Source organism: Motacilla alba, chromosome 1A (genome assembly GCF_015832195.1).
Source record: "Motacilla alba alba isolate MOTALB_02 chromosome 1A, Motacilla_alba_V1.0_pri, whole genome shotgun sequence".
NCBI lineage: Eukaryota > Metazoa > Chordata > Aves > Passeriformes > Motacillidae > Motacilla > Motacilla alba.
The window spans coordinates 610,938-631,998 of NC_052031.1; the positions used below are offsets into that span (position 1 = coordinate 610,938).

Below are 21,061 nucleotides of genomic sequence, written 5' to 3' on the forward strand. Positions count from 1 at the left end.
CATCAGGATGGGACACAAATCCACATGGAAATGTCAGGAACCGAGGGGAAAATCTGGGAAAAACTCCAAGGAAACTGAGAAGTTGAAGCCGGATTTCACATCCAAGGAAAAAATTCCAATTCCGACATTTCCCACCTTAATTCCATATGGGAAAATGATCCTTTTTAGGAGGAATGAATCCCAAAAATGCCACATTTCCATTTTTTATTTGGATGATTTCCAGTTGGAAAATCGGGGAAAAGCCTTGGAAATGCCAAGCAGGATGAGGAAAAGCTTTGGAAGGGAATTTGGGAATTCTGGAATGGTTTAGGTGGGATGGGAGCTGAAATCCCATCCCACTCCAAGGGCATGGACTCCTTCCACCATCCCAGGTTATTCCAACAATTCCAGGGATGGGGCAGCTGCAGATTCCTTGGAACTGCTGGATCATCCCATGGGAATTCAGGCTGCCAGTGCCTCCCTTCTATCCCAAATCTCAGGACTGGAATTTGGTTCCCCCAAGTTAGAATTCCCAAAGATTCTCCTTGAATTCCCAAATTTTTGGGATTTTTCCCATTTTTTTTCTGGCTGGATTAAGTCATTATTAAATTCCCAGATTCCAGGAATTGCGGAGGCAGGAACAGCTCCGGTGGGAAAACCCCAGCTCCCGCATTCCCAGATTTCCAGACTTTTCATTGGAGGGTTTTTTTTTGGGAGCTTATTCCAAACTGACCACGCAAAATCCGGGAAAAGCCCTGGAAAATCCCAAGAGCTGGAATTCAGGCTTGCCGTGCCCTTGGAGCCAGGAGAGGCCGGAGCAAATCCATGGATCCGCCTCCCGCTGCCAGGCAGCAGCAAATGGATTCATTGATCCCACAGAAACAGGGAATTATGGATTTGCTGCCGCGCCGGGACAACGCGGAGCCTCTGGAATCGCACAGCTCCTCCCAGCGGGAATCTCCAGAGACACGGTACCGGGAATCTTGGAACGGTTTGGGTGGGAAGGGACCACAGATCCCATCCCAATCCCATCCCATTCCCAGGGCAGGGACTCCAGGAAGGCTCTCCCTTCCCTTTTCCATCCCCAACTTCCATCAAAATCCCTCGGGATGGATTCTGAGACTCCTCGATCCCAGAATCCCGGAATGGTTTGGGTGGGAAGGGACCTCAACCCCATCCCATTCCAATCCCACCATCCCAACCTTTCCTAGGACATTCCAGGGATGCAGGGGCAGCCCCAGCTGCTCTGGCAATTCCAGCCCAGCCAGGAATTCCTTCCCAAAACCCCACCCCAATCTCCCATTCCCAGGGAATCCCGTCCATCCCTTAAAATCCCAGAAAATCCAACATTTCCCACCCTGAGGAAGCAGACAGAGCCACAGATCCCAGGAAAGCCCCACCCTGGGACACGGAGGCAGCGCCTCGACTTTTCCAAGGAAAACCTCAATAGTAAACACATGGAAGAGCAGGAATTCCCAGGAACCTAAGCAGAATTTCCCAGGAACCGAAGGAGAAATTCCCTAGATTTGAAGGAGAAACCCCCTCCAGGAGTTGAGGCAGGAATTCCCAGAAACTGAGGCAGGAATTGTCAGGAACCAAAACAGAAATTCCCAGGATTTGAAGCAGGGAAACCCACAAAAAACCGCAGCAGGAATTCCCCAGGAATTGAAGCAGGAATTCCCCAAAAAACCGAAGCAGGAATTCTCAGGAACTGAAGGAAAAATTCCCAGAAACTGAAGAAGGAATTCCCCAAAAACCAAAGCAGGAATTCCCAGAAACCAAAGCAGGAATTCCCTAGGAATTGAAGGAGGAATTCGCAGGATTTGAAGCAGAAATTCCCAGAAATTGAAACTGGGATTCCACAGGAACTGAAACCAGAATTCCCCAGCTCCCAAACCTCATGGAATCTCCGTGCTGAATTCCAGCCATTCCCTGGATGATCCCTGCTCGTTATCCCGATGTTCTCGGGGATCTCCGTGCTGAATCCCAGCCCCATTCCCGGCTCAGGGAATGATCCCTGCCTGTTATCCGGATGTTCCCAGGGAATGTCCATGCTGAATTCCAGCCGTTCCCTGGATGACCCCATTCGGAGAACGATCCCTGCCCGTTATCCCGATGTTCCCAGGGAATCTCCGTGCTGAATTCCAGCCCCATTCCCGGCTCAGGGAATGATCCCTGCTCGTTATCCCGATGTTCCCAGGGAATCTCCGTGCTGAATTCCAGCCCCATTCCCAGCTCAGGGAATGATCCCTGCCTGTTATCCTGATGTTCCCAGGGAATCTCCGTGCTGAATTCCCGCCGTTCCCTGGATGACCCCATTCCGGGAACGATCCCTGCCCGTTATTCCGATGTTCCCCCGGATCCGGTACCGTTCCCGAGGCTCTCCGGGTGTCCCGGTGTCCCCGCGCCAGCCAGGATCCCATCCCTGCTCCCGCTCCCTCTGGATCCAGCTCCAATCCCAGCCTTTTTTCCCGGGAGCTGCTCCAGTGCCAGCTTTTCCCGGGAAAGGTCGATCCGTGCCCGCTGCGCCGGCCCCGCTCCAACGGGCACGGAATGGGGATGGATTGGCCGGGATTGTCCCTTTGGCTCCCATCCGGCATTCCCAAAAAACCCACGGGCCTGGAAAAGGCCGAGGAATCCCAGAAAATCCCACAGGTTCGGGAAAGGCAGCAGCCCAAGGGAAAGGGAAAGGGGAACAGGAAAAGGGGGAAAAGGGGGGGGGGGGGGGGAAGGAGGAAAAAGGGGGGAAAAAAGGAAGGAAAAAGGGGGGAAAAGGGGGGGAAAGGTTGGGAAAAGGGGGAAAAAGGAAGGGAAAAGAGAGGAAAAGGGGGAAAAAAGGGGGAAAAGGGGGAAAAAGGAGGGGAAAAGGGGGGCAAATATGGGGGAAGGGGGGAGAAAGGGGGGGAAAAAAGGGGGAAATGTGGGGGAAAAGGAGGGAAAAGGGGAGGAAAAGGGGAGGGAAAGGGGGAGGGAAAGGGGGGAAAAGGGGGGAAAAGGGGGGAAGGAGGGAAAAAAGGAGGGAAAAGGGGAGGAAGGGGAGAAAAGGGGGGAAAGGGGGAAAAGGAGGGAAAAAGAGGGAAAAAAAGGGAGGGAAAAGGGGAAAAAGGGGAAAAAGGGGGGAAAGGAGGGAAAAAAGGAGGGGGAAAAAGGAGGGGAAAAGGGGGGGGGACGGAGGGAAAAGGGGAAAGGGAAAGGTCCTTCCCAAAATCCCATAGGCTGGGGAAAATTAGCCAAAGGAAAAGGGAGAAGGAAGATAAACCCGTGATCCCGGATTTCAGCACCCCACGGCCGCTCTTCCCATGCAATCCCTCCCCACGGAATAAAATCCAAGGAAATCTGGACAAAATCCAATAAAATCCAATAAAATCCAATGAAATCATGGTGCCAAAACTGCTCCTGTTCCAGTTTTGGCACTGGGAATGCTGGCATTCCTTGGGATATCCTGGAATTCTGGGGCTGGAGGGGTTTCCTGGGGTTTCCCAGGTGAATTCCATGGGAATTCCATGGCTTACCTCCCCTCCCATTCTAGTTTTGGCGCTGCTTTGATTGACAGCCAGGAATCCTTGGCATATCCCGGAATTCTAGGGCCAGAGGGGTATCCCAGATGAATTCCATGAGAATTCCTTGTGAATTCCATGGCTTACCTCCCCTCCCATTTTAGTTTTGGCGCTGCTTTGATTGACAGCTGGGATTTCTTGGGATATCCTGGAATTCCGGGGCTGCAGGGATTTCCCAGGTGAATTCCATGAGAATTCCGTGGGAATTCCGGCCTCACCGCCACTCCTGTTGCAGTTTTGGCACTGGGAATGCTGGCATTCCTTGGGATATCCTGGAATTCCAGGGCCGGAGGGTTTTCCTGGGGTTTCCCAGGTGAATTCCATGGGAATTCCGTGGGAATTCCGGCCTCACCTCCCCTCCCAATCTAGTTTTGGTGCTGCTTTGATTGACAGCCGGCATTCCTTGGGATATCCCGGAATTCCGGGGCCAGAGGGGTATCCCAGAAGAATTCCATGGGAATTCCTTGGGAATTCCATGGCTTACCTCCCCTCCCAATCTAGTTTTGGCACTGCTTTGATTGACAGCCGGCATTCCTTGGGATATCCCGGAATTCCGGGGCCAGAGGGGTATCCCAGAAGAATTCCATGGGAATTCCTTGGGAATTCCATGGCTTACCTCCCCTCCCATTCTAGTTTTGGCGCTGCTTTGATTGACAGCCAGCATTCCTTGGGATATCCCAGAATTCTGGGGCTGCAGGGGTTTCCCTGGTGAATTCCATGGGAATTCCATGGGAATTCCGGCCTCACCGCCACTCCTGTTGCAGTTTTGGCGCTGCTTTGATTGACAGCTGGCATTCCTTGGGATATCCTGGAATTCCAGGGCCGGAGGGTTTTCCAGGTGAATTCCACAGGAATTCCAGCCTCACCTCCCCTCCCAATCTAGTTTTGGCGCTGCTTTGATTGACAGCCGGCATTCCTTGGGATATCCTGGAATTCCAGGGCCGGAGGGGTTTCCCGGGGGGGGTCCCCGGGGGTTTCCCGTGGGAATTCCGAGGGAATTGGGCGGGAATTCCGAGGGATCGCGCTCACCTTGGTGTGCAGCTTGGCGAACTGCTTGTCGTCCAGCAGCGGCTGCGAGTACACGCGGCGCTTGTAGCGGAACTGCCCCACCAGAGATAAGAGATAAGAGATAAGGGATTGATAACAGATACCAGACTGATAAGAGATCAGAGAGTGATAAGAGATTAAGAGGTAAGAGATAAGAGATTGATAACGGATACGAGACTGATAAGAGATAAGAGATCCATAAGAGATAAGGGATTGATAACAGATACCAGACTGATAAGAGATCAGAGATCCATAAGAGATAAGAGATTGATAAGAGATTGATAAGAGATTGATAAGAGATACTAGAAGGATGAGAGATAAGAGATCCATAAGAGATAAGAGATTGATAAGAGATTAAGAGATAAGAGATAAGAGATTGATAACAGATACGAGAAGGATGAGAGATCCATAAGAGAGAAGAGATTGATAAGAGATTGATAAGAGATTGATAAGAGATACGAGAAGGATGAGAGATAAGAGATCCATAAGAGATAAGAGATTGATAAGAGATTAATAGATAAGAGATAAGAGATTGATAATGGATACTAGAAGGAAGAGAGATAAGAGATCCATAAGAGATCGATAAGAGATAAGGGATTGATAAGACATAAGGGATTGATAAGAGATAAGAGATTGATAAGAGATACGAGATCGATGAGAGATACAAGATCCATAAGAGATGAGATTGATAAGAGATACGAGAGATAAGAGATTGATAAGAGATACGAGAAGGATGAGAGATAAGAGATCCATAAGAGATAAGAGATTGGTAAGAGATAAGAGATGGATAAGAGATGAGAGATCAATAAGAGATTGATAAGACATACGAGATGGATAAGAGATCCGAGATGGACAAGAGATAAGAGAAGGATGAGAGATATGAGATGATAAGAGATGGATAAGAGATAAGAGATTAATAATTGAAAATATATCGATAAGAGATGAGATAGATAAGAGATAAGAGAAGAGATAAGAGATTGAAAAGAGATGAGAGATGATAAGAGTTGAGATAGATTAGAGATAAGAGATGGATAAGTGATAAGAGATTGATAAAAGATGAGATATGGATAAGAGATGAGAGATGGATAAGAGATAGGAGAAAGATAAGAGATGGATAAGAGATAAGAGATCCGTAAGTGATAAGGGAAGAGAAAAAATATTGCTAAGATATAAGAGATTGATAAGAGATAAGATATGGGTAAGAGATAAGAGATGGATAAGATATAAGAGAATGATAATAGATATAATAGATAAGAGATTAGATAAGAGATGGATATGAGATAAGAGAACAATAATAGATAAGAGATGGGTAAGAGATAAACGATGGATAAGAGATAAGAGATCCATAAGTGATAAGAGATGGATAAGAGATAAGAGATTGATGGGAGATAAGAGATGGACAAGAGATAAGAGATCGATAAGAGATATAAGTGATAATATATGGATAAGAGATTATAGATGATAAGAGATAAGAGATTGATAAGATATTAAGAGCGATAAGAGATAAGAAAACAATAGGAGATAAGAGAGATGGATAGGAGATAAGAGATTGATGGGAGATAAGAGATGGATATAAGAGAAAAGAGGTAAGGAGATCGATATCATCTAAGGTAGATGCGATACAATCTAACAGACAGATATGAGATAAGAGAGAGGAGATAAAGAGAGGAGAGAGAAGTGAGTATGAGATAAGGGACGAGAGATAAGAGAACATCTCACAGATATGAGAGATAAACGGAGATAAGGCATGGGAGATGAAGGAACGTGAGATAAATTAGATAAGAGGTAAACAGAGATAAGAGATAAGAGATGAACAGAGATAAGAGTGAAATGAACATGAGATAAAGGAAAATATAAAGATAAATATCAAATATAACATAATGATAAAGATAAAGATAAAATATATAAAGATAGAGATAAAGATAAAATAGATAAAGATAGAGATAAAGATAATGATAATGATAATTATAAAGTTAAAATAGATAAAGATAAAGATAAAGATAAAGATAAAGATAAAGATAAAGGTGATAAAGGTGATAAAGATGATAAAGATGATAAAGATAAATATAAAGATAAAAGATAAAAGATAAAGATAAGATATAACATAAGATATAGATGAAGATAAGATAAAGATAATAGATAAAGATAAAAGATAAGGATAAATATGATAAAGGCAAGAGAGATAAGTGACACACAAAGATAAGAGATAACTGAATACAAGAGGGAAGAGATAAAAGATAAGAGATGAGAGATAAGAGATAAGAGATAAGATATAAGAGATAAGAGATAAGATATAAGCATAGATAAAAGAGGAGAGATGAAGTGTAAGAGATAAATAATATCAGATAAGAGATGAGAGATAAAAAAGAGATAAGAGATAAGGAATATGAGATAAAGACCATGGAGAAGAGATAAGAGACATACAGACAAAAGAGATAATATAGATACAAAATATAAAGATATATAATAAAACAAAAGTAAACAAAATTAATTAAAAAATGAATCAAAAGGAAATTAAACAAAAGAAAATATTTTAAAGGTTAAATAATTTAAAATCAAAGTAAAATGAAAGAAAATAAAATGAAAGACAATAAAACAAAATGAAATAAAATAAAAACAAAATAAAATATTTTTAAACTAAAATGAAATAAAACACAATAAAATAAAAGTAAAAATGAATTTTAAAAATAAATAAAGTATCATAAATTAAAATAAAATAAAATATAAACAAAATAAAATATTTTCAAAGTAAATTAAAATGAAACACGATAAAATAAAAGTAAAAATTATTTAAAATAAAATAAAAAAAAATATCATAAAATTAAAATAAATAAAATAAAATAAAATAAAATAAGCAAAACAAAATAATGAATAAAATAAAATAAAACAAAATGAAATGAAATGAAATAAAATAAAATAAAATAAAACGAAAATATTTTTAAAGTAAAATAAAATAAAATGAAATACAATAAAATAAAAGTAAAAATGAATTAATATTAATTAAATAAAATATCATAAAATATCATAATATTAAAATAAAATAAAATAAAATAAAATAAGCAAAACTAAATAAATTAATAAGATAAAATAAAATAAAATTAAATAATTAAAATAAAAATAAAACAAAATAATGTAACAAAAACCAAAATTAATCAATAAAACAAAATAAAATAAAACAAAATAAAACAATACAAAATTAAAAAAAACAAAATAAAAAACCAAAACAATATAAAATAAAATAAAATAAAATAAAACAAAATAAAATAAAACAAAACAAAATAAAATAAAATAAAACAAAACAAAATAAAATAAAATAAAATAAAATAAAACAAAACAAAATAAAATAAAATAAAATAAAATAAAATAAAATAAAATAAAATAAGATAACATTTAATTTGAGGTAATTGAAGCCACGCCCCCAGCCCCCGGCGCGGTGTCACCTCCAGGTAGGGCACGGGCGTGTCGGGGTTCAGCGGGTACTCGCGCAGCAGCCGCTCCTCGTCCAGGAACTTTCCGGCGCGGCCGTTGAAGGCGGGCTGGAAGAGGCCGTAGTTGAGCACATCCTTGAGGCTGTGGTTGAGCGTGCACAGGATCCGCTGCTTGGACACCCACACCGGCACGTCGGGGTTCAGCCGCAGACACTTCTGGGGACGCGCACGGAACGCCGCGTCAGCGCGCGGAAAACGCCAGGAACGGGGCGGCGGGGGATTGGGGAATGGGGGAATGAGGGGGGAAAGGGGATCGTGGGGGTTTGGAGAGGGCAGAGCCATGGGAAATGAGGAATTCTCCGGGTTTTATGGCGAAATTGTTGAAAAAACCAAAAAAATTGGGTGTTCCCACTGTGGATTGTGAAGGGAAACGGAGGGAGAATACCGGAATTCACCAGGTTCTCCTGGGAATGGGGGAATGAGGGAGGGAAAGGGGTTTGTGAGAGGGCAGAGCTATGGGAAAAGAGGAATTCGAGGAATTGTTAAAAAAACCCCAGGTTTTATGGCTAAATTGTTTGGAAAAAAAATGAGGAATTCCCCGGGTTTTAAAAAAAAACCAAAAAAATTGGGTGTTCCCACTGTGGATTGCGAAGGGAAATGGAGGGAGAATACCGGAATTCACCAGGTTCTCCTGGGAATGGGGGAATGAGGGAGGGAAAGGGGTTTGGAGAGGGCAGAGCTATGGGAAACGAGGAATTCCCCAGGTTTTATGGCTAAATTGTTGAAAAAAAACAAAAAAATTGGGTGTTCCCACTGTGGATTGCGAAGGGAAATGGAGGGAGAATACCGGAATTCACCAGGTTCTCCAGGGAATGGGGGAATGAGGGAGGGAAAGGGGGAGTGGGGGTTTGGAGAGGGCAGAGCTATGGGAAACGAGGAATTCCCCAGGTTTTATGGCGAAATTGTTGAAAAACCAAAAAAATTGGGTGTTCCCACTGTGGATTCCAAAGGGAAATCCATAGGAAAACAGAAGGAGAAAATGGGAATTCACCAGGTTCTCCAGGGAATGGGGGAAGGAGGGGGGGAAAGGGGGAGTCGGGGTTTGGAGATGGCAGAGCTTTGGGAAACGAGGAATTCCCCGGGTTTTATGGCAAAATTGTTGAAAAACCAAAAAAATTGGGTGTTCCCACTGTGAATTCCAAAGGGAAACAGAGGGAGAAAACGGGAATTCACCAGGTTCTCCAGGGAATGGGGGAATTGGGGGGGGGGAAGGGGGTTTGTGGGGGTTTGGAGAGGGCACAGCTTTGGGAAAAGAGGAATTCCCCGGGTTTTATGGCTCAATTGTTGAAAAACCAAAAAAATATTGGGTGTTCCCACTGTGGATTCCAAAGGGAAATCCATAGGGAGAAAATGGGAATTCACCAGGTTCTCCAGAGAATGGGGGAATGCCAGAGGGAAAGGGATTTGTGGGGGTTTGGAGAGGGCAGAGCTATGGGAAACGAGGAATTCTCCATTTTTTATGGCTAAATTGTTAAAAAACCACAAAAAATTGGGTGTTCCCACTGTGAATTCCAAAGGAAAATCCATCGGGAGAAAACGGGAATTCACCAGGTCCTCCAAGGAATGGGGGAATAAAGGAAGAAAAGGGGGGAGTTGGGGTTTTTGGGGTTCAGACCTATGGAAAATCAGGAATTCCTAAGTTTTGATTTTAAAAATGAAAAAAAAATTGTGTGTTCCCATTGTGGATTCCAGAGGGAAATCCGTAGGGAAAGAGAGGGAGAAAATGGGAATTCACAGGATTTTCCATGGGAATAGGGGAGAAGAAGGAGGGAAAGGGGAGAGTTGGGGTTTTGGGGGGTTCTGGGAGGGGGAAAATCCATAGGAAATGAGGAATTCCCAAGTTTTCCTGATGTTTTACATTAAAAAATGAAGAAACAAAGGACGAGGAAACCGTGTCGGTCCCTGAGGAATTGCCACGCTCCGGGCACGGACCCGGACATGGATCCGGGAATGGATCCCAACATGGATCCCTAAATGGATCCCGACATGGATCTGGGAATGGATCCCTAGATGGATCCCGACATGGATTCAGGAATGGATCTCTAAATGGATCCTGACATGGATTTGAGGATGGATCCGGGCCTGGTTCCCTAAATGGATCCTGACATGGATTCAGGAATGGATCCCGAAATGGATCCCAAAGTGGATTTGGGAATGGATCCCTAAATGGATCCTGACATGGATTCAGGAATGGATCCCTAAATGGATCCCAACATGGATCTGGGAAAGGATCCAGGCATGGCTCCTGACATGGATCCCGACATGGATTCAGGAATCCCTAAATGGATCCTGACATGGATTTGGGAATGGGTCCGGGCATGGATCCTGACATGGATTCAGGAATGGATCCCAAAATGGATCCTGACATGGATTTGAGGATGGATCCGGGCATGGTTCCCTAAATGGATCCTGACATGGATTCAGGAATGGATCCCAAAATGGATCCCAAAGTGGATTTGGGAATGGATCCCAAAATGGATTCAGTAATGGATCCTGACATGGATCCCGACGTGGATTTGGGAATGGACCCGGGCATGGATCCGGACACGGATTCAGGAATGGATCCGGGCATGGATCCCAATGTGGATCCCAATGTGGATTTGGGAGTGGATCTGGGCAGAGATCTGCATTTGGGAATGGATTCCCGGGAAGGGATTTGGGAATGGATCCCGACATGGATCCCGACATGGCTCCTCCTAAACCCGGGCCAAAGTTCCATCCCCAGTCCATGCCCAGGGAACATTCCCGGCTTTCCTCCAAGGATTCTCTTTGGATTTCTCCCAGGATCCTGCTTTTCTTCCCAATCACTCCTTCCGTGCCATTCCAGCAGCATTCTCATTCCCACAGGGTGGAAAATCCCACGGGATTCTCCTGGATTTCCGCAGGTTGGCGGGAGAAGGGATCAGAGCCACAGGATTGTGAATATCCATGGGAATTCCCACCTGGAGCTCCCAAATCCCACCTCAGGCCGGGCTGGGTGTCACCATTCCCATCGTTCCCGACCACAATCCTAGGAAAAAGTTGGGAATTTTGGAGATCCAGGGAAAAGCAGTCCTGGAAGTGAGGGGGAATCCACAGGGATTTTTTTCCCACCCTCCAAAGTCAAACTGGGACCAGTTTGTGGAGCCAGCTGGGAAAAAAAAAAAAAAAGCAGGAATTTCGGGGCTTAGATCATCTCCTGAGGAAAGTTCCGGCCCTGCCATTCCTGGAGTTTAATTCCATGCTGGGAGAAGCCGCTTCCAGCAAAAAAAAAAAGGGATAAGGGTGAGAGGGAGGATCCAGGAAGCACCTGGAGTTCCTGAAGCCAGAAAAACAAAGGATTTGGGATTTTCCGGTGAATCAGGGGCTGATCCGTCCGGAAGGGTGTTGGATGTTGTGTCATCCCACAAAACCCAATCCCAAAATCCCACCCGGTGATTCACGGTTCAAAACTCCGTCCAAAAAATCCCAGAATTCCCACAGCACCAACAGCCCCGGCCGTCCCAATATTCCCAAAGTCCCCAAAACCTTGGAATGTTTCCAGGGAATCCACTCCCCCCATCCCACCCAGGGCTTCCCATGGGATTTGCTCCATCAGTTTTCTGGGATAAAGGCTCCCCACAAGGAAAACCGCCAGGAATTCCAAGGAAACCCTACAATTCCCTGGAAAAGCCATCCCAGTCCATCCCTCGCAGCTCCTGATCCAATGGATTGAGGCTGTAATTTTCTCTTGGAAAGCAGCACCAGCGTGGCCCTTGCCTCACTTTTCCAGGATTTTTCCAGGATTTTTCCTGATCCATCCAGGAACAACAGGCATCTGCTGGATCCCCCAGGCTTTTCCAGGGATTCCACTTCCCCCATCCTGCCTAGGGCTTCCCACGGGATTTGCTCCATCACTTTTCCAGGATAAAGGTTTCCCTCGGATCCCCATTTTTCCCATCCCGAAACACACAAGGAAAGCCATCAGGAATTCCAAGGAAACACCACAATTCCTGGAAAAGCCTTCCCAGTCCATCCCTGGCAGCTCCTGATCCAACAGATTGAGGCTGGAATTTTCCCTTGGGAAGAAGCACCCTTGCCTCACTTTTCCAGGAATTTTCCAGGATTTTTCCTGATCCCTCAGGAATTCCAGGATCTGCTGGATCTTCGCCCTCGCGTCTCCTTCTTCCCAAAATTCCTTCCCAAATTTTGAACACCTTAACCTTAGAATGTTCTCCCTCCTTTCCTCGGTGCTTTCCCAAAAAAAAATTCCATTCCTCATCCTCAGGAATGTTTCCCATTCCAAGCTCCTTCCCTTCCCCCTGGAGCTGCTCCAGCCCTTCCAGAAATTCTTGGGATTCAGCTCCAGCGGAAGCCTCTGGAAGTGGCCACTCTGGAGCCTTTAATTCAATCCAAATTGAAATTTCCAAATTGGGAATTTCTCAGAATTCCCATCCTTTATATCCAATCCTATTCAAGATTCCAAACCCCTTTGGCCGCCGCATTCCCAGGAAAACCCAATGGTTAAACTTCCCCGGGAATTCCTTCCTGGATTTGCCGGTTTTCCATGGAAAATCCCGGATCCGTTCGTTGCTCTTTCGATCTCGAAGGCGGCTCCTTCCCAAAAATCCCTTTTCCCTATGGAATCACCACTTGGAATGCCATCATTCCTCCCTCCTCATCCTCTTCATCCCTCCAATCCCGGCGGGAATTCCTTGGAAACTCCAGCACTCACCGGCTGCTCCATCCCGGAGCGAAAATTCCCAACTTTTCCCACTGGTGGCTCCATCTTTTCCTTGTCCTCCCTCCGTGTCCCCCCGGATGCTCCGAGGGGACAAAATCCCATGGATGGGGTATCCCTGTTTTCCATGGATGGGGTATCCCTGTTTTCCATGGATGGGGTACCCCTGTTTTCCATGGATCCTCTGGAAGCGGCCGCTCCGGAGCTTTGACTCCCAAGCCAAAGAAATCCCGGGAATGTTGATAAATTTATCCAACCACTCCCCTCCGGATCAATCCTGCCGGGATTGGTCCGACGCTTCCAGGGGCCGTTCCCAGGAAATTCCAGCCTCCAGCTCCTCGCTCAGATTCCTGGGAATAATCTGGAATTCCGAGCTGGGGAATAAAGGGAGAATTTTCCGTTCCATCTGTGTTTTAGCCGGTTAAAATCGGGATTTTCCTTCCATTAATTCCCGGCTTCCCGCACATTCCTACGGAATTTTCTCTCCTGCTTCCCACAAAAAAAACAAGGATCTGATTATTTAGGATGCGACAGCACCAAAAAAAAAAAAATGCTGGGAAAACTCCAAACCGGCCAAGAAAAAACAAGGATTTGATGCATCCGTGAAAAAAAAAATCTGGGAAAACGCATGTTGAAAGAGGTGTGGATAAAAATTCCAACTTTTTGCTGGAAAAATGGGAATTAACCATGGGAAAGCTGAATAATAAATGGCAGGATTTTGCTCAATGCCAAATCAAATCGGGATTCGCATCTGACGAAATTCCAAAGGGGATTTAATGGGAAGGGAGGGAAAAGGAGGAATTGGGCAGGAAATATTGATTAATAAAGGATTAATAAAGAAATTATTAATCAGTTAATATTTATTTATTGCTAATTAACAGAAGTGGGCTTGGACAATTCCTCATTTTTGAATTTTTTCAGGGAATTTTTATCCCATTTCAGGCAGGGTTGGATGAGCTTGGATCATCCCGGATCCCCTTTGGAATCTGAGGCTATTTAAGGACTTTTCCCACCCAAATTTTCCCAAAATCCCAACAAAACCTCCCAGAAATCGTTTTCCAGGGAAGAAAACAATCCATCATTCCCAAGGACGAGCTCGTTCCTTCTCCCGCTCCTCACTCCAGGCTTCCCTCATCCCGTGAAAAGCCAGGATAAAAACAAAAAGCCGGAATTTCCATCGATCCCCGATGGGAGTGGGGGGGGGGATTTGATTGGTTAATTAATCAACCATAATTAATTAATTAATCAATGTAATCAATGACCCGTGAATGTCAGGATAATTGAAGATCCGGGACAAAAGCGGCTCCGGAATGTTTGATTCCAACCGGGATCATTTGGAAAAATGTGTTTTAGCAGCCCGGCTGAAGGAATTTTTCCATGGAAAAGCAAAATTCCTGGAGCATGGGAATGGATGAGCGCTAATTAATCCTTTCTTTGGGGCGGTTTGAATTAATTAATTAAAATATTCACGGATATCACCTTGGAAAAAGCTGGAAAAGGGATAATAAAAAATGTGGGAATGAGGTGGGATGGGATCCGGGATTAAGCGAAGAAATAAAAAAAAAGGAATTTCCCTTTGGAAAAGGCAAAGCCGGGAAATCCCGGATCCGGATCCGCCCAACCCCAAGCCCAGCCCAGCCCTGATGGAAATCCGGGAAGCAAAGGGAAATCCCTCGGGAATGAGGGCGTCCCGGGGCCAGCCCAGGGCTTCCAGAAGCTTCCCTGAGAATCCTGGGATGAGCCAGAGCCCGTCCCGAAGGAGCCTCGGAGACGCATCTGCTCCAGGCTGAGCCCAAATCCCAAACCCCTCTGGAGTTTTCCAGCCCTTTCCCAGCTCCATTCCCTTCCCTGGCCAGGCTCCATCCCCCCCTTATCCCCAGGATCCGGAATTTCCCCATGGAATGTGCAAAACTTTCTCCTTCTGCTTCTTTCCCCCTCTGGATCCCGGGCATTCCTTAAATCCCCCATGAATTCCAGCCCCTTTTCCATGATTTGCTGCCGGGACAAACTGCCCATGGACACGGAATTCCAGCTTTTCCTTCTCCCTTTTGTATCCATGGGCTTTCCAGGCCCGATCCCGTGGCATTCCTTAAATTATACAATCCCCACTCTCCTCCGGGAATCCCATCTGCATCCCAAGGGAATGAGGGAATCCTGGAATTCTTGGGATTCCCAGCAGGATTTATGGGATTTTCCAGCCCCTCCAGGGCGTTCCCTTGCGGGTCCTCGGTGGGAATCCGTGCAGGAATTCCCTTCCCTTCCCAATGGCAGCTGTGAACCCTTCCAAGAGTTCCTTTCCCTCCCCCATTCCCGCCGTTTCAGGCAATTCCCAGAATTAGAGAACCCCCAACTCCAAGATTTTGATGGCCACAAGAAACCCTTGATTTAAGGAATTCTTGGGGGGAAAAAAAAATTCCCTTTTTTTTTTTCCTGTTCCCGGTGGGCGCTGGAGCTCTTTGGTTGCTCCCACATTCCCAAGGAATCCAGCAGATGGAATTCAGAGCCGCTATTCCTGATTTTTTTTTTTTTTTAGGAATGTTTCCAAGTGCCCAACTAATTTCCTTTTCATGCCAACTTTTCCCTCGCCTCGAACGGACTCACAATTCCTCTTCATTAGGCACGGAATGCGCTCTTCCCGAAAAAAAAAAAGGCTGGAAAATGAAAAGATGGGATTGACGTTCTCCATGAAAATTGCTTCAATGGATGCATCCGGTTCCAGAAAATCCGCTCGGGAGGGGAACAAAAAAAAAGGGAATTTCGGTGGTTAAATCTTTTAAATGGAATAAATTGCAAATGTGCCGGTCACGGGTTGATCCGAGTCGGATTTTCCTTGGAAAAAGTCGTGGAGAGGGAAGGCGCGGCAGCCCCGGTTATTTGTGGGCGGATTTCGCTGCCGGCGGATTTCTCCCGGATGAAATCGGGAATTGCTCGGATTCCCATCGATCCACTTTGTTTGATTGAGCTCACGGAGGGCGACTTTGGCCCTGGGGGAAATTCCCGGGATTTGGGGTTGTGCCGGAATATTTTGGGAGGTTCTGCTGCTTGGCACCCTCTGGAATGTGCCGGGGGAATTGTTTGGGGACAAATGGGATTTATTTCCATGGAATTGTTTTGGATTTGGGGTGGAAAAAGCCACTTAAATGTGGTGGAACTGCAGCTTTCCATCGTTTCCTCTGGATCAGGGGCTGGAAAAGCCGGGATGGGCCTGGAAAAGCCGGGATGGGGCTCAAAAAGCCGGGATGGGCATCCACGGAGGAATCCAAGAAATTCCTGGACGTGGCTCTCAGGGCTCTGGGATTGGGATCAGGCCCAGCTTGGATTTGATCTTGGAATTCCAAGCTCAGGTTTCCCAGGATTTATGGTTAAAGCACCTGAATCCTTCTATGGGATTTTTGGGAATCATCCGTTTGGTTCCCACTGGTTTTCGGGACACTCTCACTCCGCTCCATCCGGATCCTCCCTCCGGATGCTCCAACGGCCACCACAGGAAAACGGCTCCCAAAAAAAAAAGGGAAAAAAAGCCACAAAAAGCCTGGAAAAATCCGCAGGCAGCACCTGCAGGAATGGGGACGGGAAAAATGGAAATGGGGAAGAGGGGAAAAAAAAGCGGAGCAGCTGCTCCATTCATGGAGCGCGATCCGGCGGATCTGAAAGGCGCCGCATTTCCATGGAAAAACAATGGGAAGCTCCGAGCAAAAAGCAGCTCCCGGCCTGTTTGGAAGCGCTTTGACTCTGCCCTGAAAGAGGGGAAAATTCCATTGGAATTCTCGACATCCCAGGGTTTTTGCCGCAGTGCGAAAGCGGGGAAGGATCAAAGGTTTGGGAGCGGCTTGGGGCCATTCCCGACATCCCGATTTTCCCTTTGCAGGAATGGAATTCTCCTGATTTTCCCTCTTTTTTTCCGCCGTTCCCATGGCTGAGACGGTGGAGAATGGAGAGAGGAATTTCGGGATCTATGTGAATTTTGGGATCTAAGTACCGGGAAAACGGGGAACGGGAAAGCCTTGGGATGGAAGCAGGGAATTTGTGGGAAAAGGAGCGATCCCTCATCCCTCCCTTTTCCATGTTCTCCCTTCCCTTGGAATCCACATTCCCACTCTCATCCCTCCCTTTTCCAGGTGCTCCCATCCCTTGGAATCCACATTCCCACAGTGGGATCTCCACTCTCATCCCTCCCTTTTCCATGTTCTCCCCCTCCCTTCCCGGGAATCAGCCACATGGGACGGGCAGGAGCCTCCTCTTCCTCATCCCAAAGGAATTCCCAACCAGAATTCCTATTCCCGCCCAGCCTTGGAACACCGAGGAATCTCCTCGGCAAAGCCAGAGGAAAACTGGGATGCTCCCAGTTAAAAATTGACTTGGAAGGGACAAAATGTGGGAATTCCCACTCCAGCATTCCAAGGATTGAGAGATCAGGGCTAGGACATCCAACACATTCCGGAAAACACCAGGAAAAATCTCTGGAATTCCATCTGGACACTCCCGGGCTGTCCAATGCCCAGGAGGTGCTCCCGGATAAATCCAACTGGGATTTTATTGGAATTCTGGCTTCTCCATGATTTCAGAGGGAAGAGGAAGGGTTGCCAGCACAAAACGGGGAAGGAAAACCTTTGGAAAGTTCCAGAAAATTCCTCCCTGGCTGCACATCCCTGATTTTTCCCAGCTGCTCCCTCCCGCATCCACAATCCGAGCGGGAGAAGCGGGAATTGGGATCCCGTCACCCCACAGGACCCTTGGGAAGGGAAGGGAAGGAGAAAAGAGGAGGAAAGACCCCAAAAATTCCTCCTTTCCCACAGCCCCATTCCCTGCAAAACTTCCCCATTCCCATGGAATTCCAGAACATTCCAAGCTGGAAACCACCCCCCCCACCAGGATGTGCCGAAGGAAAAGGCCCTTCATTCCCAGGAAAACTGCGGGGAGATCTGCACCTGGGAATTCCAGCACTTCCAGGGAATCCCAAGGATTCGGGGTGAGCAAATCCAGCGGAGCTGGGGTCCTCAAAGAGAGGTGGAGACAATTCCAGGAGGGCTGGAAAACTTCCCGGGATTTTCAAACCCCACCTGGAGGCTCCCAGAGAAAAGATGGGAATTCCATAACCTGAGCTTTATGGAATTCCTGACCTCGGGAATGCCTGGAGGGAGCTGGACTTGGGGCTGGAAAACTGATGATCCCAAAGAATTCCCACCCCAATGATACCAAAGAATTCCCACCCTGATGATACCAAAGAATTCCCAAACTGATGATCCCAAAGAATTCCCATGCTGTGATCCCAAAGAATTCCCATCCCAATTATCTCAAGAGAATTTCCATGCCAGTGATCCCAAAGAATTCCCATGCCGGGGATCCCAAAGAATTCCCATTTCCAGCAGAGTTTTTATGGAAGAGCCGGTGGGACGTCGGCCGTGGATCCGGAGCTCCAGCGGCACCTCCGGGATGGCCCTCGGCCAGCTCCGTGTCCCCAGTGCCACCAGACACAGGATTGGTGTCCCCAGTGCCACCGACCACAGACTCCATGTCCCCAGTGCCACCGGTCTGTGACAGCTCGGTGTCCCCAGTGCCACCAGCGATGGCATTGATGTCCCCAGTGCCACCGGTCTCTGCCAGCCCTGTGTCCCCAGTGCCACTGACCACAGACTCCATGTCCCCAGTGCCACCGGTCTGTGACAGCTCTGTGTCCCCAGTGTCACCAGACACAGCCCATGAGTCCCCAGTGCCACCAGCCACAGACTCCATGTCCCCAGTGCCACTGACCACAAGCTTGGTGTCCCCAGTGCCACCAGCCACTGCCAGCCCTGTGTCCCCAGTGACACCGACCACAGACTCCCTGTCCCCAGTGCCACCAGTCTCTGCCAGGCTCTGTGTCCCCAGTGCCACCAGTCACTGCCAGCTTGGTGTCCTCAGTGTCACCAGACACAGCCCATGAGTCCCCAGTGCCACCAGCCAGCTCTGTGTCCTCAGTGTCACCAGGCACGAGCTTGATGTCCTCAGTGCCACTGACCGCAGACTACATGCCTGCAGTGCCACCAGCCTCTGACAGCTCAGTGTCCCCAGGGCCACCAGCGACAGGCTTGGTGTCCCCAGTGCCACCAGACACTGCCCATGAGTCCCCAGTGCCACTGACCACAGACTCCATGTCCCCAGTGCCACCAGCCTCTGCCAGCTCTGTGTCCCCAGTGCCACTGGTCACTGCCAGCTCTGTGTCCTCAGTGCCACCAGACACAGCCCATGAGTCCCCAGTGCCAGCCCGGTGTCCCCAGTGCCACCAGCCAGCTCAGTGTCCCCAGACACAGCCCATGAGTCCCCAGTGCCAGCCCGGTGTCCCCAGTGCCACCAGCCAGCTCAGTGTCCCCAGTGCCACCAGACACAGCCCATGAGTCCCCAGTGCCAGCCCTGTGTCCCCAGTGCCACCAGCCACAGCCTCAGTGTCTCCAGTGCCACCAGCCTCTGACCGCCCTGTGTCCCCAGGGCCCTCTGCCAGCTTGGTGTCCCCAGTGTCACCAGCCACAGACTCCATGTCCCCAGTGCCAGTGGCCTCTGCCAGCTCTGTGCCCCCAGTGTCACCAGGCATGAGCTTGATGTCCTCAGTGCCACTGACCACAGACTACGTGTCCCCAGTGCCACCAGACACGGCCCATGAGTCCCCAGTGCCACTGAGCACAGCCTCAGTGTCTCCAGTGCCACCAGCCTCTGCCAGCTGAGTGTCCCCAGTGCCACCAGTGATGGGCTTTTGTCCCCAGTGCCACCAGCCTCTGCCAGCCCTGTGTCCCCAGTGCCACTGACCACAGACTCCATGTCCCCAAAGCCACTGGCCTCTGCCAGCTCTGTGTCCCCAGTGTCACCACTCACTGCCAACTTGGTGTCCTCAGTGCCACCAGACACAGCCCATGAGTCCCCAGTGCCAGCCCTGTGTCCCCAGTGCCACTGACCACAGACTCCATGTCCCCAGTGCCACCGGTCTCTGCCAGCCCTGTGTCCCCAGTGCCACTGACCACAAGCTTGATGTCCCCAGTGCCACCAGCTACAGACTCGGTGTCCCCAGTGCCACCAGCTACAGGCTCAGCGTCCCCAGTGCCACGGGTCTCTGCCAGCCCTGTGTCCCCAGTGCCACCACCCTGCTGTCCCCGTGGGGACCCCACGCCAGGCCCCAGATGAGAATTTTTCCTGTCCAAGAGGCTCTGACCGCCCTCGGTGCCCTCTGCTCACCTCAGCCTGTCACCTCAGCCTGTCACCTCACCCTTGTCACCTCACCCTTGTCACCTCCCCTAATGAGGGCTGCTAATTACCCCATCACCGCAGCCCTCCAGCTTGTCCTGCTTCTCATTCCCTACAAATCCCCCAGTTCCAGGGAATTCCGGGCTCCTGGATCCCTGAGCCCTCACCAGGGCTGTGCCCTCCTGGGTCACCCCGGCGTCACTTCAGGGGTCATTCCTGGGTCACCCTGGGGTCACTTCAGGGGTCATTCCTGGGTCACTCCTGGGATTACTCCTGGACTTCTAGAGGTCACTCTGGGGTCACTCGGGGGTCACTCCTGGCTCCTGGGGTCACACCTGGATTTCTGGGGGACACTCCTGGACTTCACTCCGGGGCTCCTGGGGGGCACTCCTGGACTCCCAGGGGTCACTCCAGCACATCCCACCAATGGCACTGGCACATGTCCCCCCCATTCCAGTGTCCATCACACCATTCCAGTGTCCCCTATGCCATTCCAGTGTCCATCACCCCCACACCATTCCAGTGTCCATCACCCCCACACCATTCCAGTGTCCATCACTCCCATTCCAGTGTCCATCACACCATTCCAGTGTCCCCCACGTCATTCCAGTGTCCATCACACCATTCCAGTGTCCATCAGCCCCACACCATTCCAGTGTCCATCATCCCACACCATTCCAGTGTCCATCACTCCCATTGCCATGTCCCCCACGCCATTCCAGTGTCCATCACACCATTCCAGTGTCCATCATCCCACACCATTCCAGTGTCCATCACACCATTCCAGTGTCCCCCACACCACCGCTGTCCAGCCCAGCGGGGCACACAGCACCCTGGACATGAGTGACCGTCACACACCAGTGCCATGGCCCCACAGCCTGGCCCCACTCCCAGTCCTGGAGCCGATCCCAATCCCAGTCCCGGTCCCAGTCCCGGTCCTGGAGCTGATCCCAATCCCAGTCCCAGTCCCAGTCCCAGTCCTGGAGCTGATCCCAATCCCAATCCCAGTCCCACTCCCAGTCCTGGAGCCGATCCCAATCCCAGTCCCGGTCCCAGTCCCGGTCCTGGAGCTGATCCCA

At 48.4% G+C, this 21,061-nt stretch overlaps 1 protein-coding gene across 1 annotated transcript in view; it reads right to left on the reverse strand.

The window, feature by feature from the left end:
• SHANK3 (SH3 and multiple ankyrin repeat domains 3) overlaps positions 1-21,061 on the reverse strand; it is a 123,780-nt gene that overhangs the window by 76,497 nt on the left and 26,222 nt on the right. Inside the window, exons 4-5 of the mRNA XM_038153588.1 lie at positions 8,024-8,227; positions 4,566-4,637 (exon numbers count right to left, since the gene is read on the reverse strand). Of these exons, the coding sequence (XP_038009516.1) occupies positions 4,566-4,637; positions 8,024-8,227 (276 nt within the window). The remainder of the gene's footprint in view (positions 1-4,565; positions 4,638-8,023; positions 8,228-21,061) is intronic.